The 15,962-nt window shown below is 40.4% G+C and overlaps 1 protein-coding gene across 4 annotated transcripts in view; it reads right to left on the bottom strand.

Moving 5' to 3' along the window:
• Window positions 1–15,962, bottom strand: part of LYN (LYN proto-oncogene, Src family tyrosine kinase) — a 56,259-nt gene that overhangs the window by 9,018 nt on the left and 31,279 nt on the right. For all 4 annotated transcript variants that reach the window (XM_071737575.1, XM_071737572.1, XM_071737571.1 and 1 more), the window contains exons 9-10: window positions 9,980–10,162; window positions 8,956–9,032 (exon numbers count right to left, since the gene is read on the bottom strand). In XM_071737575.1, coding sequence (XP_071593676.1) covers window positions 8,956–9,032; window positions 9,980–10,162 — 260 coding nt within the window. The remainder of the gene's footprint in view (window positions 1–8,955; window positions 9,033–9,979; window positions 10,163–15,962) is intronic.

The following is a 15,962-nucleotide window of genomic DNA, read 5'->3' as shown; positions in this document are numbered from 1 at the left end:
GTTCTGAGATTGGGCTGGGAAGCTGGGCAGAGACAGGTCCACCAACGTCACCAAACATGCATCAACCACCACAAAAAAGTCATCCTTCCTCCTAACTTCCCTGCACAGATTTAATATTTGAGAAACTGCTGGCTGGGGAGTAGAGAAGCATTCTGAGAAAGAGATGTCTGTGACAGTCATACTTAGCTTCCAAGCCCAACCAAGCAATGGCATTGGAAAGACCATTTTATTTCTTCTTACTGGTTCTAGAGTCATTGAAGTCATCATCTAATTAGTCACAAATGAAGAATGTGACATCAAAGAACCCATTATGGTTTCAGCAAATAAAAATTACATTTCCTTGAAACTCCAGGACAATGGCTTGGATTGAATCAGAGAAATTCAAAGAAACAATGTATGAGCAAGCAAAAAATTCCCAAGTAGGAAAAGAATAATGGGCAAGGAATGGGAGAGGGAGGAGAAATAGAACTGGACAACTGAATTCACAGTTTAAGTTTAACCTTTGCTTGTGGGGAAAAAAAAAAAAAAGCCCATGTGATAAATCTTTATGGTAATTGTTGGGTTTTCATTGCAAATGATAAGTTAAATGTAGAGAAATTCTTGGGAACAAAAGAAAATTAAAGCCCTTTTCCCCTTCTTTTAATGATCATTGGTACCTGTCAAGACTGTTCGGCTACATGTAACTACCACTCAGAAGCAGGACAGAAAAGCTAATTAGGGCTTCTGGAATATTCTTTTTTTCTGGCTTTTAAGAGAGGATTCTGCCTACACAACTGTTACCACCAGGAAGGGAGTAGTTTCCCCTTTAATGAACTACTTGTAGAAATACCCAAGTTAAATCCTTTTTAAAAAAGAGCCAACAAATCTTTAAATATTAGGAAGTATGTAGCTAGGGTAAGGGTGGAAGGAAATTCTGCTGGAAGAAATAAATCACTCCACAAGAAAGCCTCCGTGCTGTAAAGCTTCAGCTAAAAGTCACGCAAGAAATGAATGACTCAGAACCACAGTTCTGCAGACAGCTCTGGCACCAGTCTGGGGGGGTGATTTCAGCTGGCAGTGCTCTTTCTTCCCTAGTTCTGCTCTTTCCACCTGTAAAACAGGGCAATTACCTAACTTTCCAGACAACTGTGGGTCATCATTTCACAAATAGATATAAAGCTCTTTCAAAAGCCTGAAAGAAAATGGGAACAAAAGCACGGAGCACGGTGTTGCTTTGAGAACACATTCCCTGCTTTCTGACTCTTCTTTGTAGCTCAGAAGATGCAAGGTGTTTGGGGAAAACAGCAAAAGCAGCAGAGGACTTCAATGAAGGGAGGGGAGAGCCTGATAAACCATCATTTCAGGAGAGGATACTACTGCTGCTGCAGAAGAGTTACACCTTCTGAAAAGGTCAGTTGGTCACAACTCACAGGCTGCCTTGATGAAACATCACAGCTGATGTGTAACAGCACATAGAGAGATGGGCAGTTCTGTGCTTTTTTTCAAAAGGTGAAATTCAGATGTTTTTTAAATTTTTTTTTTTTTTTTTTTTTTTTTTTTTTTTTTGCAAGCTTCATAACTTCATAGCTTTGTTTTTCAACTCCGACATGCTTGATTTCAACTTCCATTCCAAGGTCTGTGAGACTTATTTCAAACTAGCCATGTTTTTACACATAGATTGCAATGCTGTTTCTTCATGCAGGGAAGGAGCTATGGCAACACATGTAATGGATTCCTCTTGTGCATTTTTGTAAAACCATGGCATACTAAAGAGGCCTGATGGGTTTCCTTAGGGTCAGCCTGAAAGGATGCTTTTACAACATGCTGAGAAAGTATTATGGAACATACAGTCAGATGACTAGAGCCCTAAGTGTCAGGGATCATGAAACAGAGTGGACTGGAAATGAAGGGATTGAAAGAATAGTCAAATATGAAGAATTTAAATTTTTTTTTTCTCAGGAAAGCAAATTTTAAACAGCCTGGAGGGCTGACAGGTACAGCCTCATAAGGAAAAAAGTCTCAGGAACAATCACACCATCAAAAAACCTCAGCACTTACAAGTGCAAAGGTAAATCACACTTATTGTAAAGACAGTGCCCAATAAGAAAAAATTGGCCACATCTTACATGATCAGAAACACCTGAAAATGAAAACACCAAAAATAACAAAGTATATAACTCAAATATGACAAAAGTTGGAAGAGCCCAGCTACAAACAGTGCTACAAATAGTAAGTCAAATCAAGGCTGCATTAATAATGGGATAAGAGCAAGGAAAACATGCACATTAAATGAATTATTAAATTAAATGATGGAGAAGGCTACACACAAATAATAAAGAGAAGTTTTGCAATGCCTGCCTTTGCTTCAGTCTCCACTAAAAGGGCCAAGAATGCACATGTTGTTAATATGAATGACAAAGGAGTAAAAACACAGGATGGAAAAGGGAAAGAAAATGGTTAGGACAGTTTTTGTGGATAGAGGTGGTTTATGAGACACCTGAAAACCATTAATTAATCCAAACTCACACATCCTCACTCACCTGCAAATCAGGCAAGGAAAATGTGGAAAAATATAAGTGATGAATCAGTATTCAAAGCTGAGCCTAGTTTTTATTTGGTTACAAATGAAGCCAGTTCTAAAAATCCAAAAGGGGATGTTCCACAGTTTACAAAAGACTGACAAAAACTAGGATAAGAACCTCCACAATTCCCTCCAGTCCTATTTTATCCATTATTTAAAACTAAAATAATGTTGAAATCATTAATTAAGAGATGGTTTAGGTATGTTTTTAAAAGGCTTCACTTGGTGTTGACAGATGTGGCTTTTTATGTTTTTCAGGATCCGTACTAAAAAACCACACATGAAAACAGAGGCAGGGATTCGTGCACAAAGGCAGCTTCAAAATTCTGTCTGGAGTGCTGCTGCCTGCAAGACAACCAGGCCTGAAGTGCTGCTCCCACACCCCGGGGCTGCTCCAGGGCTGGGTTGCTGCCCCTGAGGGTCCAGCCATGACCAGGACATCCCTCATCCTGGGTAGGGGACAGTGGCCTCAGAGATGCTCTCAGCTGCCCACCAACCTAGGTCTAGGGCTCAGAAGAAAATCAGCCTGGAAATGAGTGCTAGGTAATACAGTGGGAGGGAGCATCCTGCTTGCAAGCAGAGGAAGAACTGAAGCATATCCTAAAGCTCACACTGCCTTGAATTTTGTAGTTCTCAGTTCCTTAGGGAATATCCTTACTAGAAACAGCCTTCAGTTTTGAAAGGTTTGAAGTAACATTTGTTATTGATCTGTAAAAGATTGTCTTTGGTCTGGGATTAACCAAAACCATATTCCTTTCAATAATGTCCAGACATAGCTCTCTTCAACTACCCCAAAGGAGATTGGAACAAGGAGGGAAACAGCCTCTTCTCCTTAGTGGCTTGTGACAGGACCAGAGGAAATGGATGCAATCTATGCCAGGGAAGGCTTAGGCTGGATATTAGGAAACATTTGTTCACTGAAAGGGTTGTCAAACGTTGGAATAGTCTGCCCAGGGCAGTGGTAGAATCACCATCCTTGGAGGTTTTTAAATGGTGAGTGGACCTGGTCCTTAGGGACATGGCTTAGAGGTGAGCTTAGAGCTGCTGGTCAAAGATTGGACTGGATGATCTTGGAGGTCTCTTCCAACCAAAGACATTCTGTGATTCTGTGACATAAAATAAAATGTGGTTATTGACCACACTTTTCAAAAAGAGAGTTCATCTTCACATGACTCTTTTTCTTTGGAGAGAGTGTAGATCTTTTATTTATGGCAATTGAAAACTGTTGAGAAAAAGTCACATTTTAATCTTCAAGTGATATGTTAGTGTAATATCAATTTTCAATTTGCAGCAGTGCTTATCCTACAGGTGAAGTCAGGAAAGGCTGCAAAAACATATTCCTCTTGTTCCAGTCAAGCAGCTACGTAGTCAAAGCAGACACACAAGGAAAAGAAAGACTGTTAAAGTAACATATAATTATGCTCTGGAACATTAGAGGGTATCATTAAAAATGAAAGAAACTGAAAAAGAGTGTGGTGAGACTGCAGTAGAAATCTCCCAATGCCAAATAAGAGTTAAAATTCATTCTGATTTAGGACTTTGGCTCTCCCCTTCAAAAAGAGATGAGAGAGGGATTAAAACAGCATTAAAAATACCTGGTAATTTAATTCTAAGCTTATTATTGTTTTAATTCATAGCCTTAGAAGGAAGAAAGAAGAGGAAAAGAGTTGCCAAATAAGTTGTAGATCATAGAACAATTAATGAAAATACTAGTGATGCAGAGGAAAGAAGACTGGTTTTGGGACAAAAGCTTCGAGCAGTCTGAAAGGTATGACACGAGTGTGTCCAGCAACAGCTGATGCCATTTTCCTAACCACAGCCACCATGTATGTGTGTGCTACATGGCAGATAACAGCAAGAAGGATGCCAAAGGTCATAGGTTTTCAGCAGCTCTCATGAAACAGCAGCAGGGATGATTTTGAGAACTGTGAGACAAAGAATTGGGAGCTCTTTGGGTGATTTATCACTGGGACAAGACAAAAACCAACCAGTAAAATCCAAAGCTTGCCAGTCTCTTTAGTGCTGAAGGACCAGGCTGTTGCCTGTAGATGACCACAGTGAACATGGGCAATGTCCACATGGACTGCTGCATTAGCAAGATTTGGCAATACAGCTCCTGGACAAAGCAACAAAATTTGCTTACCCTCCCACTTGTGACTGGGAACCAGGAGCACTTTTGGGTTCCCTTAGCCTGCTGGCTAGGTTGAAAGGCAGAAGCCCCAGGAAAGGGAACTGCTGGCCAAGCATGGCATCTGATTGCTGCCAAACTGCTGAGCCACCCAGCAGCAGTGGTCATGCAGGCAGGGAAGTGGGCTCAGGTTTTGCTTTTTTTGCTCCATATTCCTGACTCTTCCTGGCATGTCTGAAATACTGGCGTGTTCTGCTGACTTCTAGAGGAGATGCCACAGCTCTGCTCTGCACTCAGACAGGTAGGTATGTGCCTGAAGGTACCTCTGCAAAACTGAGTTTCCTTTAAAACACACAGACTTATAGCGTTCATATCTAGTGGCCAAAATCCCTAGGTTTCCTCAGCCCCTACTCATATGCACTTATTTAACAAAAATGAGAAACTTCAGCTCTTTCAGGGGACAGATTGCTTTAGAAACTGAGCTGAACCACCTTCCTAGCAAGCATTTTCTTGCCATGCTTTCCACAAGCCCAATTTCATAAATTGTGATTGTTAGTATGGCAAAAAAGCCATAAAACCCCTGAATCCACAGCTGTACACTAAAGCAGTCACTAGATGTAAGTGTAATTACAATTTTTGGTTGGGTTTAAATGGATCTTTGAAGGTCATCTAGTCCAAACCCCTGCAGTGAGCTGGGACATCTTCAACTAAATCAGGTTGCTCAGAGCCCAGTCCAACCTGACCTTGACTGTTTCCAGGAATGGGGCATCTACCACCTCTCTGTGCAACCCATTCCAGTGTTTCACCACCTTCATTTAGTTTAAGTCTACCCTCTTGTAGTTTAAAATCATTTCCTCTTTCCCTATTGCTAGAGAACCTACTAAAATGTCTGTCTCCGGTACTCAGGTACCACTGTCAAAAACAGAGTGTGGATGTCAAGCAAACCAAACACCAACAGCAGCATGGCAGAGTAGGAGTGTATTTGATTACTCGCTTGAAAAATGTTATCTTTCTGAAAGGTGTTTTTTCCACCTGGCAGGGGGAAGTCCTTACTTTTTGCAAAATCAGACCATTTCACCCCTTGTGAACACAGATTGCTTTCAAAGATGGGCAAGGCAATGGTGTCAGTGAGGTCAGTGAGGTGGAGCACGAGCAGCAGCCTGGCAATGGAAACACCAACCCACAGCACTCTTCAACACCACCTGGAAAGTCAGCTGGGGGTTCATGTTTAACTACCTGCACTACATTCTTCAGCCATCTGATAGCCACAGAAACTACATCCTCCCCTCCTTTTCTCCTATTTCCTTCTCCTTCCTTGTCTGACAAAGCCACTGTAAGGTGGTAAAGGCCATTCCTCTGGATAAGAAGGCAACATACTATGTGGAACCTCTCCTTTCTCATCTTCTATCTGATGTATCACAAGTCCATCACTAAGATACTCTGCTGCAATGGGTCAGGTTCTTTCAGCAAACTTTGTTGCAATAGGTGCCTTGGCACACATGTGGGTGCCAGCCAGCCAGATGCTAGGATCAGGCCAGCCTCCTCCTCCTCCAGTGCACGTGCACAAGGGGAAAAATAAGGCAATCCTTGGCTACCATTTGTTGTATTTTCAGTCTTTCTGAGAAGCTGGGGTAGTCTGGTAAGCTGCCTTGCCAGAGTGGTGTGATTACACAGACATGAAGAGATCAAGTGTGTCTCCATCAAGGAAAAAAATCTGCTTGATCTTATTTAAGTAGTTCACCATGAGCTTCCTTCCGTGATTTTTTTTTTTCTTGCTTTTTTTTTTTTTTTTTTTTTTTGTGTGTGTGTGTGTGTGTGGTTTTGTTTGTTTGGTTTTTGTTTGTTTATCTACAAATCTCTTCTGAAACAAAGCTGTCCAAAATTTCCCCTTAGGCTGTACAAAGAGGTTAACAAGACTACTTTAAGGGTAAGTTAGTGTTCCATTTGTACAAACCAGAGTCATACCAAAAACACTACACAAGTTTCGTGTTCTCCTTTATACACAACCTGCACTCTGGTGAAGTCTGGTCAATATGTCTGCAGTAAAATCACAGTTACCTTAGCAGTAGGCCAACTGAGTTTGAGAATATTTTTGTCTGTCTTTTGCCCTAAAGATCCATCAGTTAGCATTCAGACTGGCAGGGAAAACCACTGGAACATCTGTGTTTGGAGAGAAATCTCTGGTCTGGGAACCACAGGTGGAGTGCAAGTTTTTTCACACAATCCTGTTATTACACAGTGGTATTAAGGGCTCTTTACAAATGGGCTCAAAAAAACCCTACAAATACTTTCTATAAGAAAAATCTTGGTATCTCTCTTCCAAAGTTTTCTTGGGCTGCAGCTAGAAATCCCCAGCGAGGGCTTTCTGAATGTCTCTTTAAGATCACCCAATGAATGGCTTAATATCAGGAAATTCTGTCAACAGTCCACATGTTAAGAGAAGAGAGGGACTTCTCCTGTGCTGCACAAAATCTTGCTCCTCTGAGGCCAAGTGCAGGAAGTGGCTCTGAAAGGTTGCTGTCACATTGGGGTGACAAGTGATGTCCATTCCAAGTGACTCGACCTTTAAAGATTTGTAAGTGATGACCACTGACCCCTGTCACCTTGGAAGTGATTTAGTCAAGTTGTACATAGTGACAGATGCTCTCTAGTTCATTAAGCTTTTTGAGCCTTAAATTCCTGAAAACACAATATTAATTTCAAAGTAACACAGCGTTCTTAACTCAAGAGAAAGGTGTGCTATAAAACCCCATGTGCTTTTCCCTCATTATCCTAGGTCACCTTTCACATCAATGCTCACAGTTATTCTTTTTGTGACACACTATTTTCACAGCTATTTTTTTTTCTGCTCTCTGTTATTCATCTCTCCAAGCCATCACCTGGGATCCAGCAGATATTTCACAACTACAAAGCTTTTGCCTCACTAAATTCTCAAGAACAAGCTATCCAAAGACCTCAGAAAAGTTGCAAAGCCTATAGCTACACTGAACCAACAATTATAGCAAAAACAGCTCCAGCATTGAATCTATGTTAAACAAAAATCTGTATTTGATATACTGAACATCTATATAAAAATATGTGATACATTATATACCCTAGAATACAATGATGCCAGTTGGAAAGAATGTGCAATGACCACCTAATCCAACTGCTTGGCTTTGGGCCGCTTTAACCAAAAGTTAAAATATGTTATCAGTGGTATTGTCCAAATGCCTCTTAAACTTTGACAGGCTTGAGATACTGACCGCTCTCTATGAAGCCTGTTCCAGTGTTGAACCACCCTCTTGGTGAAGAAATTCTTCCTAATATCTAGTCTGATATTTTTTTAATAAAAATTAGTTATATTAAAAAGGTAGATAATATTCTCATGGTGATTTTTAATAAAATCTCTAATGTTTTATTACAGCTTTTTAAAGCTTTCTCATCTTTCCTCATTAATTGTAACAAGTTAGCTTAAGAGTGTACATTAGACTTCAATCTTTAATGCATGTTGAAAGCCCCAAAAGCTTGGTGAAACAATAACCTAGCAAAAATGCCTTCATTACCTATCAGTAACATGAATTATAACTCGAAAAAGTACGCTTTTTACTCTATTTTGTATTTTCTGGACATTTAATGCCAGTAACGGTCTGAGGTGAAACACTGGGCTCCAGCCACCTTTGATACAGGTTTTGACACAAATCACCCTTTCTATTTCCTTTCATGATATGGGAAACCTTGTATATTTTGGAACAAACATTTCGGTTCATAAATCAAATGCTAATAACTGAAACATAATTTGATTAGATTGCATTTATTTCACAGTAATTTATGTGAAAATTTGAAACCTACAATAGTCCCTTGAGGCGAGGAGAAGTTTGACCCATTGACCTAACTTAAGAAGGGAAAATGACACATTTGTTAATGCTGAAGGAAGCTCATAAGCAAAAGCTCTCAAACTTGTACCAACACGTTTAACTCACAGCCACTTGAACTGAAAGCAGCCTTTCCACAAAAACAAGTGGCTATTTACCACCACCACCTAGGCAGGTCACCAGCAGTATCTAAGAGTTCAGCATAACTTCACATGGTCACTTTGAAGCCTCTTTTACCTATTCCCTCCTTTCAAGTAATCTTACTTACTCAGACCACAAATTATTTGAAAATTAGTTTCTTTTTGGTTTTAATGCAAAAAACCCCCTTGGGGGGGATAAAACTGCCCATCATGAGTTTTAGACTCAGAGATAAATAAACCCCCTTAACTTTGAGCATGTTTCTTAAAACTTACCTGAGCAGAGAAGTCGATGAGCTTTGGAAGCAACAATTTACTTCCTTCATCACTCTTCAGAAAATCCAGTAAACTTCCTGGTACAACAGAGAAAGATTCGAGTCAGTGCAGCTTATTACCAAAATAAAGGTCTCACTTGTCTCCAGATTTCCTGGACCACCACATTTTTTGCAGTGAAACAAGTTTTGATGTATTTTCAAGTAGACTGCAATCAGCGTAAGGCAGTCTCTTTACATGTTTTATCAGCAGGAACATCCAAGTCAGTGTGTCAAGAATCCAAATTTAACCATTTTCCTGAGTGCAGAAAAATCCCATCAGACCAAACCTTAGGTCAGTGTTGTTGAGTTTGCTAAGTACCCCAGGCTACAGACTATCAGGAAAACCATTGAGGAGAATCACACATATTGATCCTTTGCAATAAAGAATAAGTGGCTCAACACTTGTTCATGAAGTTACGAGCAGAATTTCTTGAAAACAGAACAAACCAAGAAAAAACTACCACCCAAAATAATCTGAGAAGGAAACTTCACTTATTTTGTGTGGTGGTGCTCTCATAAAGGTTGCCCATTTCTAACTGTGCAGCCATCCTTGCAAGAGTACTCATCATTCATTTTATTACACACATATTTATCAATTCAAGTGTCCCATCTGGCAATTTCTAAGATTTGTTTTAGTTGCCTTGCTATGACACCAGACACAAAAGGTAGGCAGGGAGCCCAAAAGAATGGGAGCTATTTGAGGGTTTATGCTTTCCATCTGAAACAATAAAAAATGTTACATTTAAGAAAACTATAAAAATGGTTTATTACACAAATGCAGCAACGAATTAAAATATTAAAGCCCCAGTCCTCCTCTACAATAGGTGCTCCTTTGCTTTGTATCAGAGTACTCAAAAGAAAAATGCTAAAATCTCTCTTTTTTTTTTTTTTTTTTAAATTTCCTCCTTTTTGACAAAAGGGGATTGATTAATGAGAAGCAGAAGAGTTTACTAAAACACCACCCACAGACCTGATGTTGTCCTCACCTTTAGCCATGAATTCTGTTATAATATAAATAGGTTCTTCTTTGGTCACTACAGCATAAAGCCTAACAAGCTTATCATGCTGAAGTGTTTTCATGAGGTTGGCTTCCTCCAGAAAGGCTTGCACAGACATCGTTCCAGGCTTCAGAGTCTTCACAGCCACTTTTGTACTGTTGTGGTAGTAACCTAAAAGGAGGGGAACACAATCAGGGGACTTGAAGTCACTCCGTGCCACACAGTGCCCCGACTAGCAGGAATTTGTAAAGCAGGTGAGGTTGGATTCCAGTAACAGCTGAGGGCCTGAGAGCAAGTGCCAGATGTAGGACAAATATTTACCCTAGCATTCCTTTTCATTTGGCAACTGATACCATGTTGCAGTGAAAAAGGCTCCATTCCCGATTTTTATAAAGGAAATTCTCTTACTTCATGCCAAGTTTTCATTTACAAGTAATTGGTCAAATATTCAAACAGTCAAGAGATATTTTAATGAATGTCCACATAAATTGTCTCAGCATCCAGCTCATGGATTACTTGCCAGATCCTGGAGCATCTTGAAATACCATGCTTGTAACTATTTTATGTGTGCCAGCCTCATGCTTGCAAAACTTTCTATAACTCCCAGTGCTCAAAATGAAGCATGTGCATGAAGGAAAGTGCAATCAAATAGGGATTCTCATCACCAACCAAGATATGTTGCCAGGACTGCAATCCTCCAGTGCTCAGATTAAGATTTAAAATGTGATAAATTCTTATCACATAGCCCATGCCAGGAGAGGGAGAAACTGTGGCTGTTTAATTTTTCTGTTTATCAAACCTTTGAATGTAATATTCTAATTATATAAAAAGCAACTATCAGTAAAGAGAAAAGCAGCGAATTATTCTCTGCTTTTATGTTTTCTAACCATAAATGTTAAAATAGCACTTAAAAAAAAGGAGTAGCAAGCACCAATCCTAAAGTTAATCTTGTGAAGTCATTTAATTTGAAGAGCAAAACAAGAGAGAGAGAGAGAGAGGGAGAGAGAGAGGGATATAAATGCAACTTTTTTCCCCTCATCATACCCATTTCAACCTTGCAGAAATAATTCTTAGAAGAGGTAAAACTTTCACGACTCAATGAAATAGCCTCATTTTCTTACTCGGCAACAATCCAGACAGTATTAACACAATGCATGCGCCTCTAAATTGGAGCTCACAATTTCCTTATACTATTTATCATCATAACATAAGAAATGAGTAGCTAAGCAAGGAACTGATTTCCAGATCTTATGGGACTGCTTTTACCACTGCATCTTTTATCACCTTTTTTTTTTTTTTAAAGAAGGATCATTATCTGAAAAAAGCCACTACATTTAGAACAAAATATGCACCTATGTGATTATTAAATATATATTTTCCAACAGGGTCAGGTCAAAGCATAACACAGATATGCCTCTAATTGATCTAATAACCAGAAATTACAACTACAGGTCAAATCTGCTGGCAAAGCTCAGGTATACAATGTATATCTATCAGAGATATTAGATATATTTCTTTCTGCTTAAGAAGCATTATTTCTACTATTCTACCCCATACTCTGAAGCACTAGCTCTACTCCCAATTTGTTGGATACTCTACTGAACATACTAATTAATATCATTATCTATGTGAAGCGATTCTGATGTTGTAACAGTATTTTGCATCCACCAAAGAGACCCAGCAAACTACAAACAAGCTTATCATGCTGAAGTGTTTTCCTGAGGTTCTGGGTTCTACTTAGAGAACTACAACACCTCACTCATACTGATGTTTTCTGCAGAAAAATGGTCTGATTGTAACGCACGAAGTAAATTAACTGGGAGGTTAAATTAACCACTATAAATGATTGGTCCTGGCCTCTCTTCACTTCTCTTTATTTCACCAGGTAGTGGGAGGGATGGGACCACAGAGGAAAGGTGGTTATTGTCTGTAAAGAATGAGCCCTTAATAGTCCAGCAAAACTGGAACTTGCCACCTCTCTCATCCACCCATCACCAGCAAAACCAGTGTGAGCTTGATTCAGGCTGACCATATAGTACCTGGGGGAGGCAGCATCCTTTTAGTATGTGTCTTCAACCCCTAGTCCTCATGTGAGATGTCCTGAGATGTCATGAGAGCCTCTGTGGTAGTTTCCATAAGGGCTGTCTGCTTTGCAGGAATGCTCTTACTGTACAGGCAAGAAACTGCAGCCTTTGTGCAGGCAGAGGGAAAACTGGTGACCTCTAAGCACTTGAGTGGCAGCAAATTTAATGTTCAGTCTCCATCACAGAAGGATTCCAGAGCTGCGTGGGGAGCTGTGGCTACAGCACTAATCACCCATGCTCTACAGAGAGCTTTGCAGCAGCTCTGAACCCTTTGCTAACATCTGCCTTGGCTGAGATGAACCTGGCTCCAGGTGTAAACCCAGCCAATGCTGTGTCATGGTTATTCCTTGCCAGATGATATGAATACACATATGGTCTGTTTGCTGCCTAAGTGTGAATTCAGAAAAGATAGGCAAGCAGTGAAATTCTTGCTTATGTCTATCACACCTGACATAAAAGTCAGATTATTTGCAACCAATATTCAGCTCACAGATAAACTGTAAAAATCCATTTCTGATACTGATGAGATGTACCAGTGAGCGTTCATTCATTTTAGATACTTTTTACTTTAATAACAGTGTTCTGCAGTATGACTTACACTGATTTTTCTAACAGCTGCATATGAACATACACATTCAAAATATGTGTGACATCATATTCTTCTTGGGGGGTAATCAAATGGGAGAATCTTCTACACCTGAGATGCAAGCCATATGTGTCTCATTAATAAAATACACTATAATGGCTCCATTTGTCTTGTTAACTTCTCTCTTAGCCCTGCTTGAGAATTCTTTTCATGGATTATTAATACCATAGAGCACTACGGTTCACATCGTATCAGTGCACACTAGGAACAAAAATGCATAATACATAGACCTGGCTCTTGCAGTGCTACTCTGCTTCACCACTTCAGTGGAGAAGCTGCTGTGATGCATTCAACTCCATGGTCAAAAAACCTTCTATGCCATGGCAGGAAGCAAGCCTCTCTTTCCAGTTGAGATTTCTGTTAAAAATTAAACGTGATGCAAGCAATAGTACATAAGTCTGAGCAATGTGATGATGTCTGACACAGAGGGCCATGTTCTTCTCTACATGTCAGAAGAAGAATCCTGCAAACTTTGTTTTGGGTATTTTTAAAGCGGTGCTTGTAGTGATAGGACAAGGGATAACAGTTTTAAACCAAAAGAGGGTAGATCCAGACTAGATAAAAGGACAATATGTTACAATGAGGATGGTGAGACACTGGGACAGCTTGCCCAGAGAGGTGGTAGATGCCAAGGTCAGGTTGGATGGGGCTCTGAGCAACCTGATCTAGTTGAAGATGTCCCTGCTCACTCCAGGGGGTTGGATTTTATGGCTTTTAAAGGTCCTTTCCAACCCTAACCATTCTATAATGTTATTAATTTTGGATTTGATTATGATTGATTTGACAGAATAGTATCTTGGACAAGTCAGGTTGCCAAGATTCTTGTGTGGGCTTAATCAGGCCAAGTTGCTATATGAATTTATAACAGACAATAGTGAGGTTGAGCCTACCACTTCTCACCAGATCTCCAGGACTGAAGATGAACAATTTTGTGAACAAGGCTACAAGATGCAGCTCTCTCCTTCCTCTGCTTTCACAGTAATTTCCCTGCAGGGTTATATTGGGAACACTGGTTTGAGCTATGGAGGTATGACACTGTTAAAAGCCAGACAATGCCTCAGGATGTTACGATTGCAGGAGAATCTTTTGGGGAAGAGACTGAGGAGCAGCAGCTTCCTGTTGCACATCAACACATGGCTCCTTCACCAGCTCCAGCCATAACTCAGCTGAAGGGTAGAGGAAAGCAACAGTAGCTCCCTCTCCAGCTCAGCTCCACACCACCCATTAGATATGAAGGCAGAAAGCACAAGCTGCAGCTTTCTAACCTCTTCTGTGGGGTGTAAAATGTGGATGCAACCCTGCCATGCTGGTTTCATCTATCACAGCAGCACAGCCGATGCCTAAAACATACACATAAACCCTAATGGTTGCCATGAACCAGAGAAGTCTTTATAAAATGTATAAAATGAAACATAGCAGTAATGAAGAAAGAAATACAATGCACTTGCAGTGATAGACCAAAACTGGGATTTTGATGGTCCTTTATAGCAAGTTTTCTCTGTCAGAATTGGAGAAGATTCACCTGCTCACTTTTTAAGTGGCAAAGATTCTCTGCACAGGTCACACAGGAGCAAAGCTGAGTGCTTGGGGGCTATAAGGGTCTGCTCTTTGTTCCTAGGGTGTTCCCAGTCCTCCCATACCATAAACTAACTTACTCCAAAATGTGCAAGAGGAAGATGTCAACTTGAAAGCCCAAAGAGTAGTTAGGGCCAAACCAAAAAGACTGTATCAGATACTGCAATATGAAGATATACCGGTGTACAAGTATTATCTCTATCTTCCCATAGATCACAGAGTCAGAGAAGGGTTGACACTGACATCTGGTCCAACCCGCCTGGGCCACTCATGGATGGTTATCCAGGAAAGTGTCCAGTTGTCTTTTTAATACCTCCAAGGATGGAAACTCCACCTCTGTGGTCAACTTGTGCCTGTTCTTGGTCACTAACACGATAAAAAAGCATTTTCTCATGTTCAGAGGGAACCTCCAGTGTTTCAGTGTGTTCATGTTGCCTCTGGTCCTGCCACTGGGCACCACTGAGAACAGCCTGGCTCTGTCCTCTTTGCACCCTCCCTTCAAGTATTTACATACACTGATAAGATCCCTCCACGCCTTCTCTTCTCCAGGCTAAACAGTCCCAACTCTCTTAGCCTTTCCTTATAGGACAGATGCTCCAGCCCCTTCGTCATTTTTGTGGCCCTTCGCTGGACTCTCCCCAGTATCTCCACATCTCTCTTTAATGGGAAGCCCAGTTCCTCTGAATGGGCTGCTGTTCCCTCCAAAACCACAATTCTAAGTACCTTTCATCAAGAAGAAATTTATACATACCTAACAATTCAATCGCAGAGCAATATTTCTTTCTAATACTATGGCCAAAAAATAATTTTGTTCCAGATGGGTAACAACCAGCTCTCTATCCAGGACAGCTAGGTTATTTTTCAGTAACCCTACATAACTCCTGATGCCCTGGACTGACCATTACAACCTGACATAATACATCTTGAATTTCCTTGTCTCTAAAAAGAACCATGCTCCTGATTCGAGAAGCCCTGCACCATGCAAATCAGCTGCTCTTGCTTCAGAAAGGAACCAGAGAAGAGGAAACACAGAGATCGCTTTCACAGTACATTAATTTTTCTCACAGTGCAGCAATTCAGTTGCAAGGGCTAGGCCCAATTGAGGCATTAAAATAATGACACAAACAAGAGGAAACATCTTGAAGCAGAAACACCCTTTTCGAGTTTTTATGCCTTTGTGTGTGCGTGTCTGCAGAAGTAGTCACTTCCCAAAACGATTTACATTTTAAGCAGGTGATCACCTTCTGCCACAAAGTCTTTAATAGTGTTTCAGTGTCAGTTGAACATTTCATGCTCTGGTTTATTGGACAAAAAACACCCTGTGCAATGGCTGATGCTAGTATGTAAACTCACTCATGTATAACATAGCTAGAGGCTTTCTTAAGCCTTTTCTTCTGAAGGCAGATAAAAGGCTGAATTTGGCTATATGATATTATAGAGGTGTGTTGCTTGCATTTTTTTATATGATTTATATCAAAAGATTGCACCTATGACTGAGCTGGAGTGACTGAGACTATAGTTGTGTGTGTTATTTGGCACACAAACAGCATCACTTGATACTTAACTTTTCTAAATGAGAGCATCTCCTCAAAGCAATGCCATTCCTGTTAGCTCCTGTGGGTCATCAGAGACCCCTTTGATTTCCATTTTCTAAAAAGTTTTGGGA

This window comes from Heliangelus exortis, chromosome 2, assembly GCF_036169615.1.
Source record: "Heliangelus exortis chromosome 2, bHelExo1.hap1, whole genome shotgun sequence".
Lineage (NCBI taxonomy): Eukaryota > Metazoa > Chordata > Aves > Apodiformes > Trochilidae > Heliangelus > Heliangelus exortis.
Note: the sequence above shows the minus strand (reverse complement) of the source record. Positions and strands in the feature narration are given on the sequence as shown.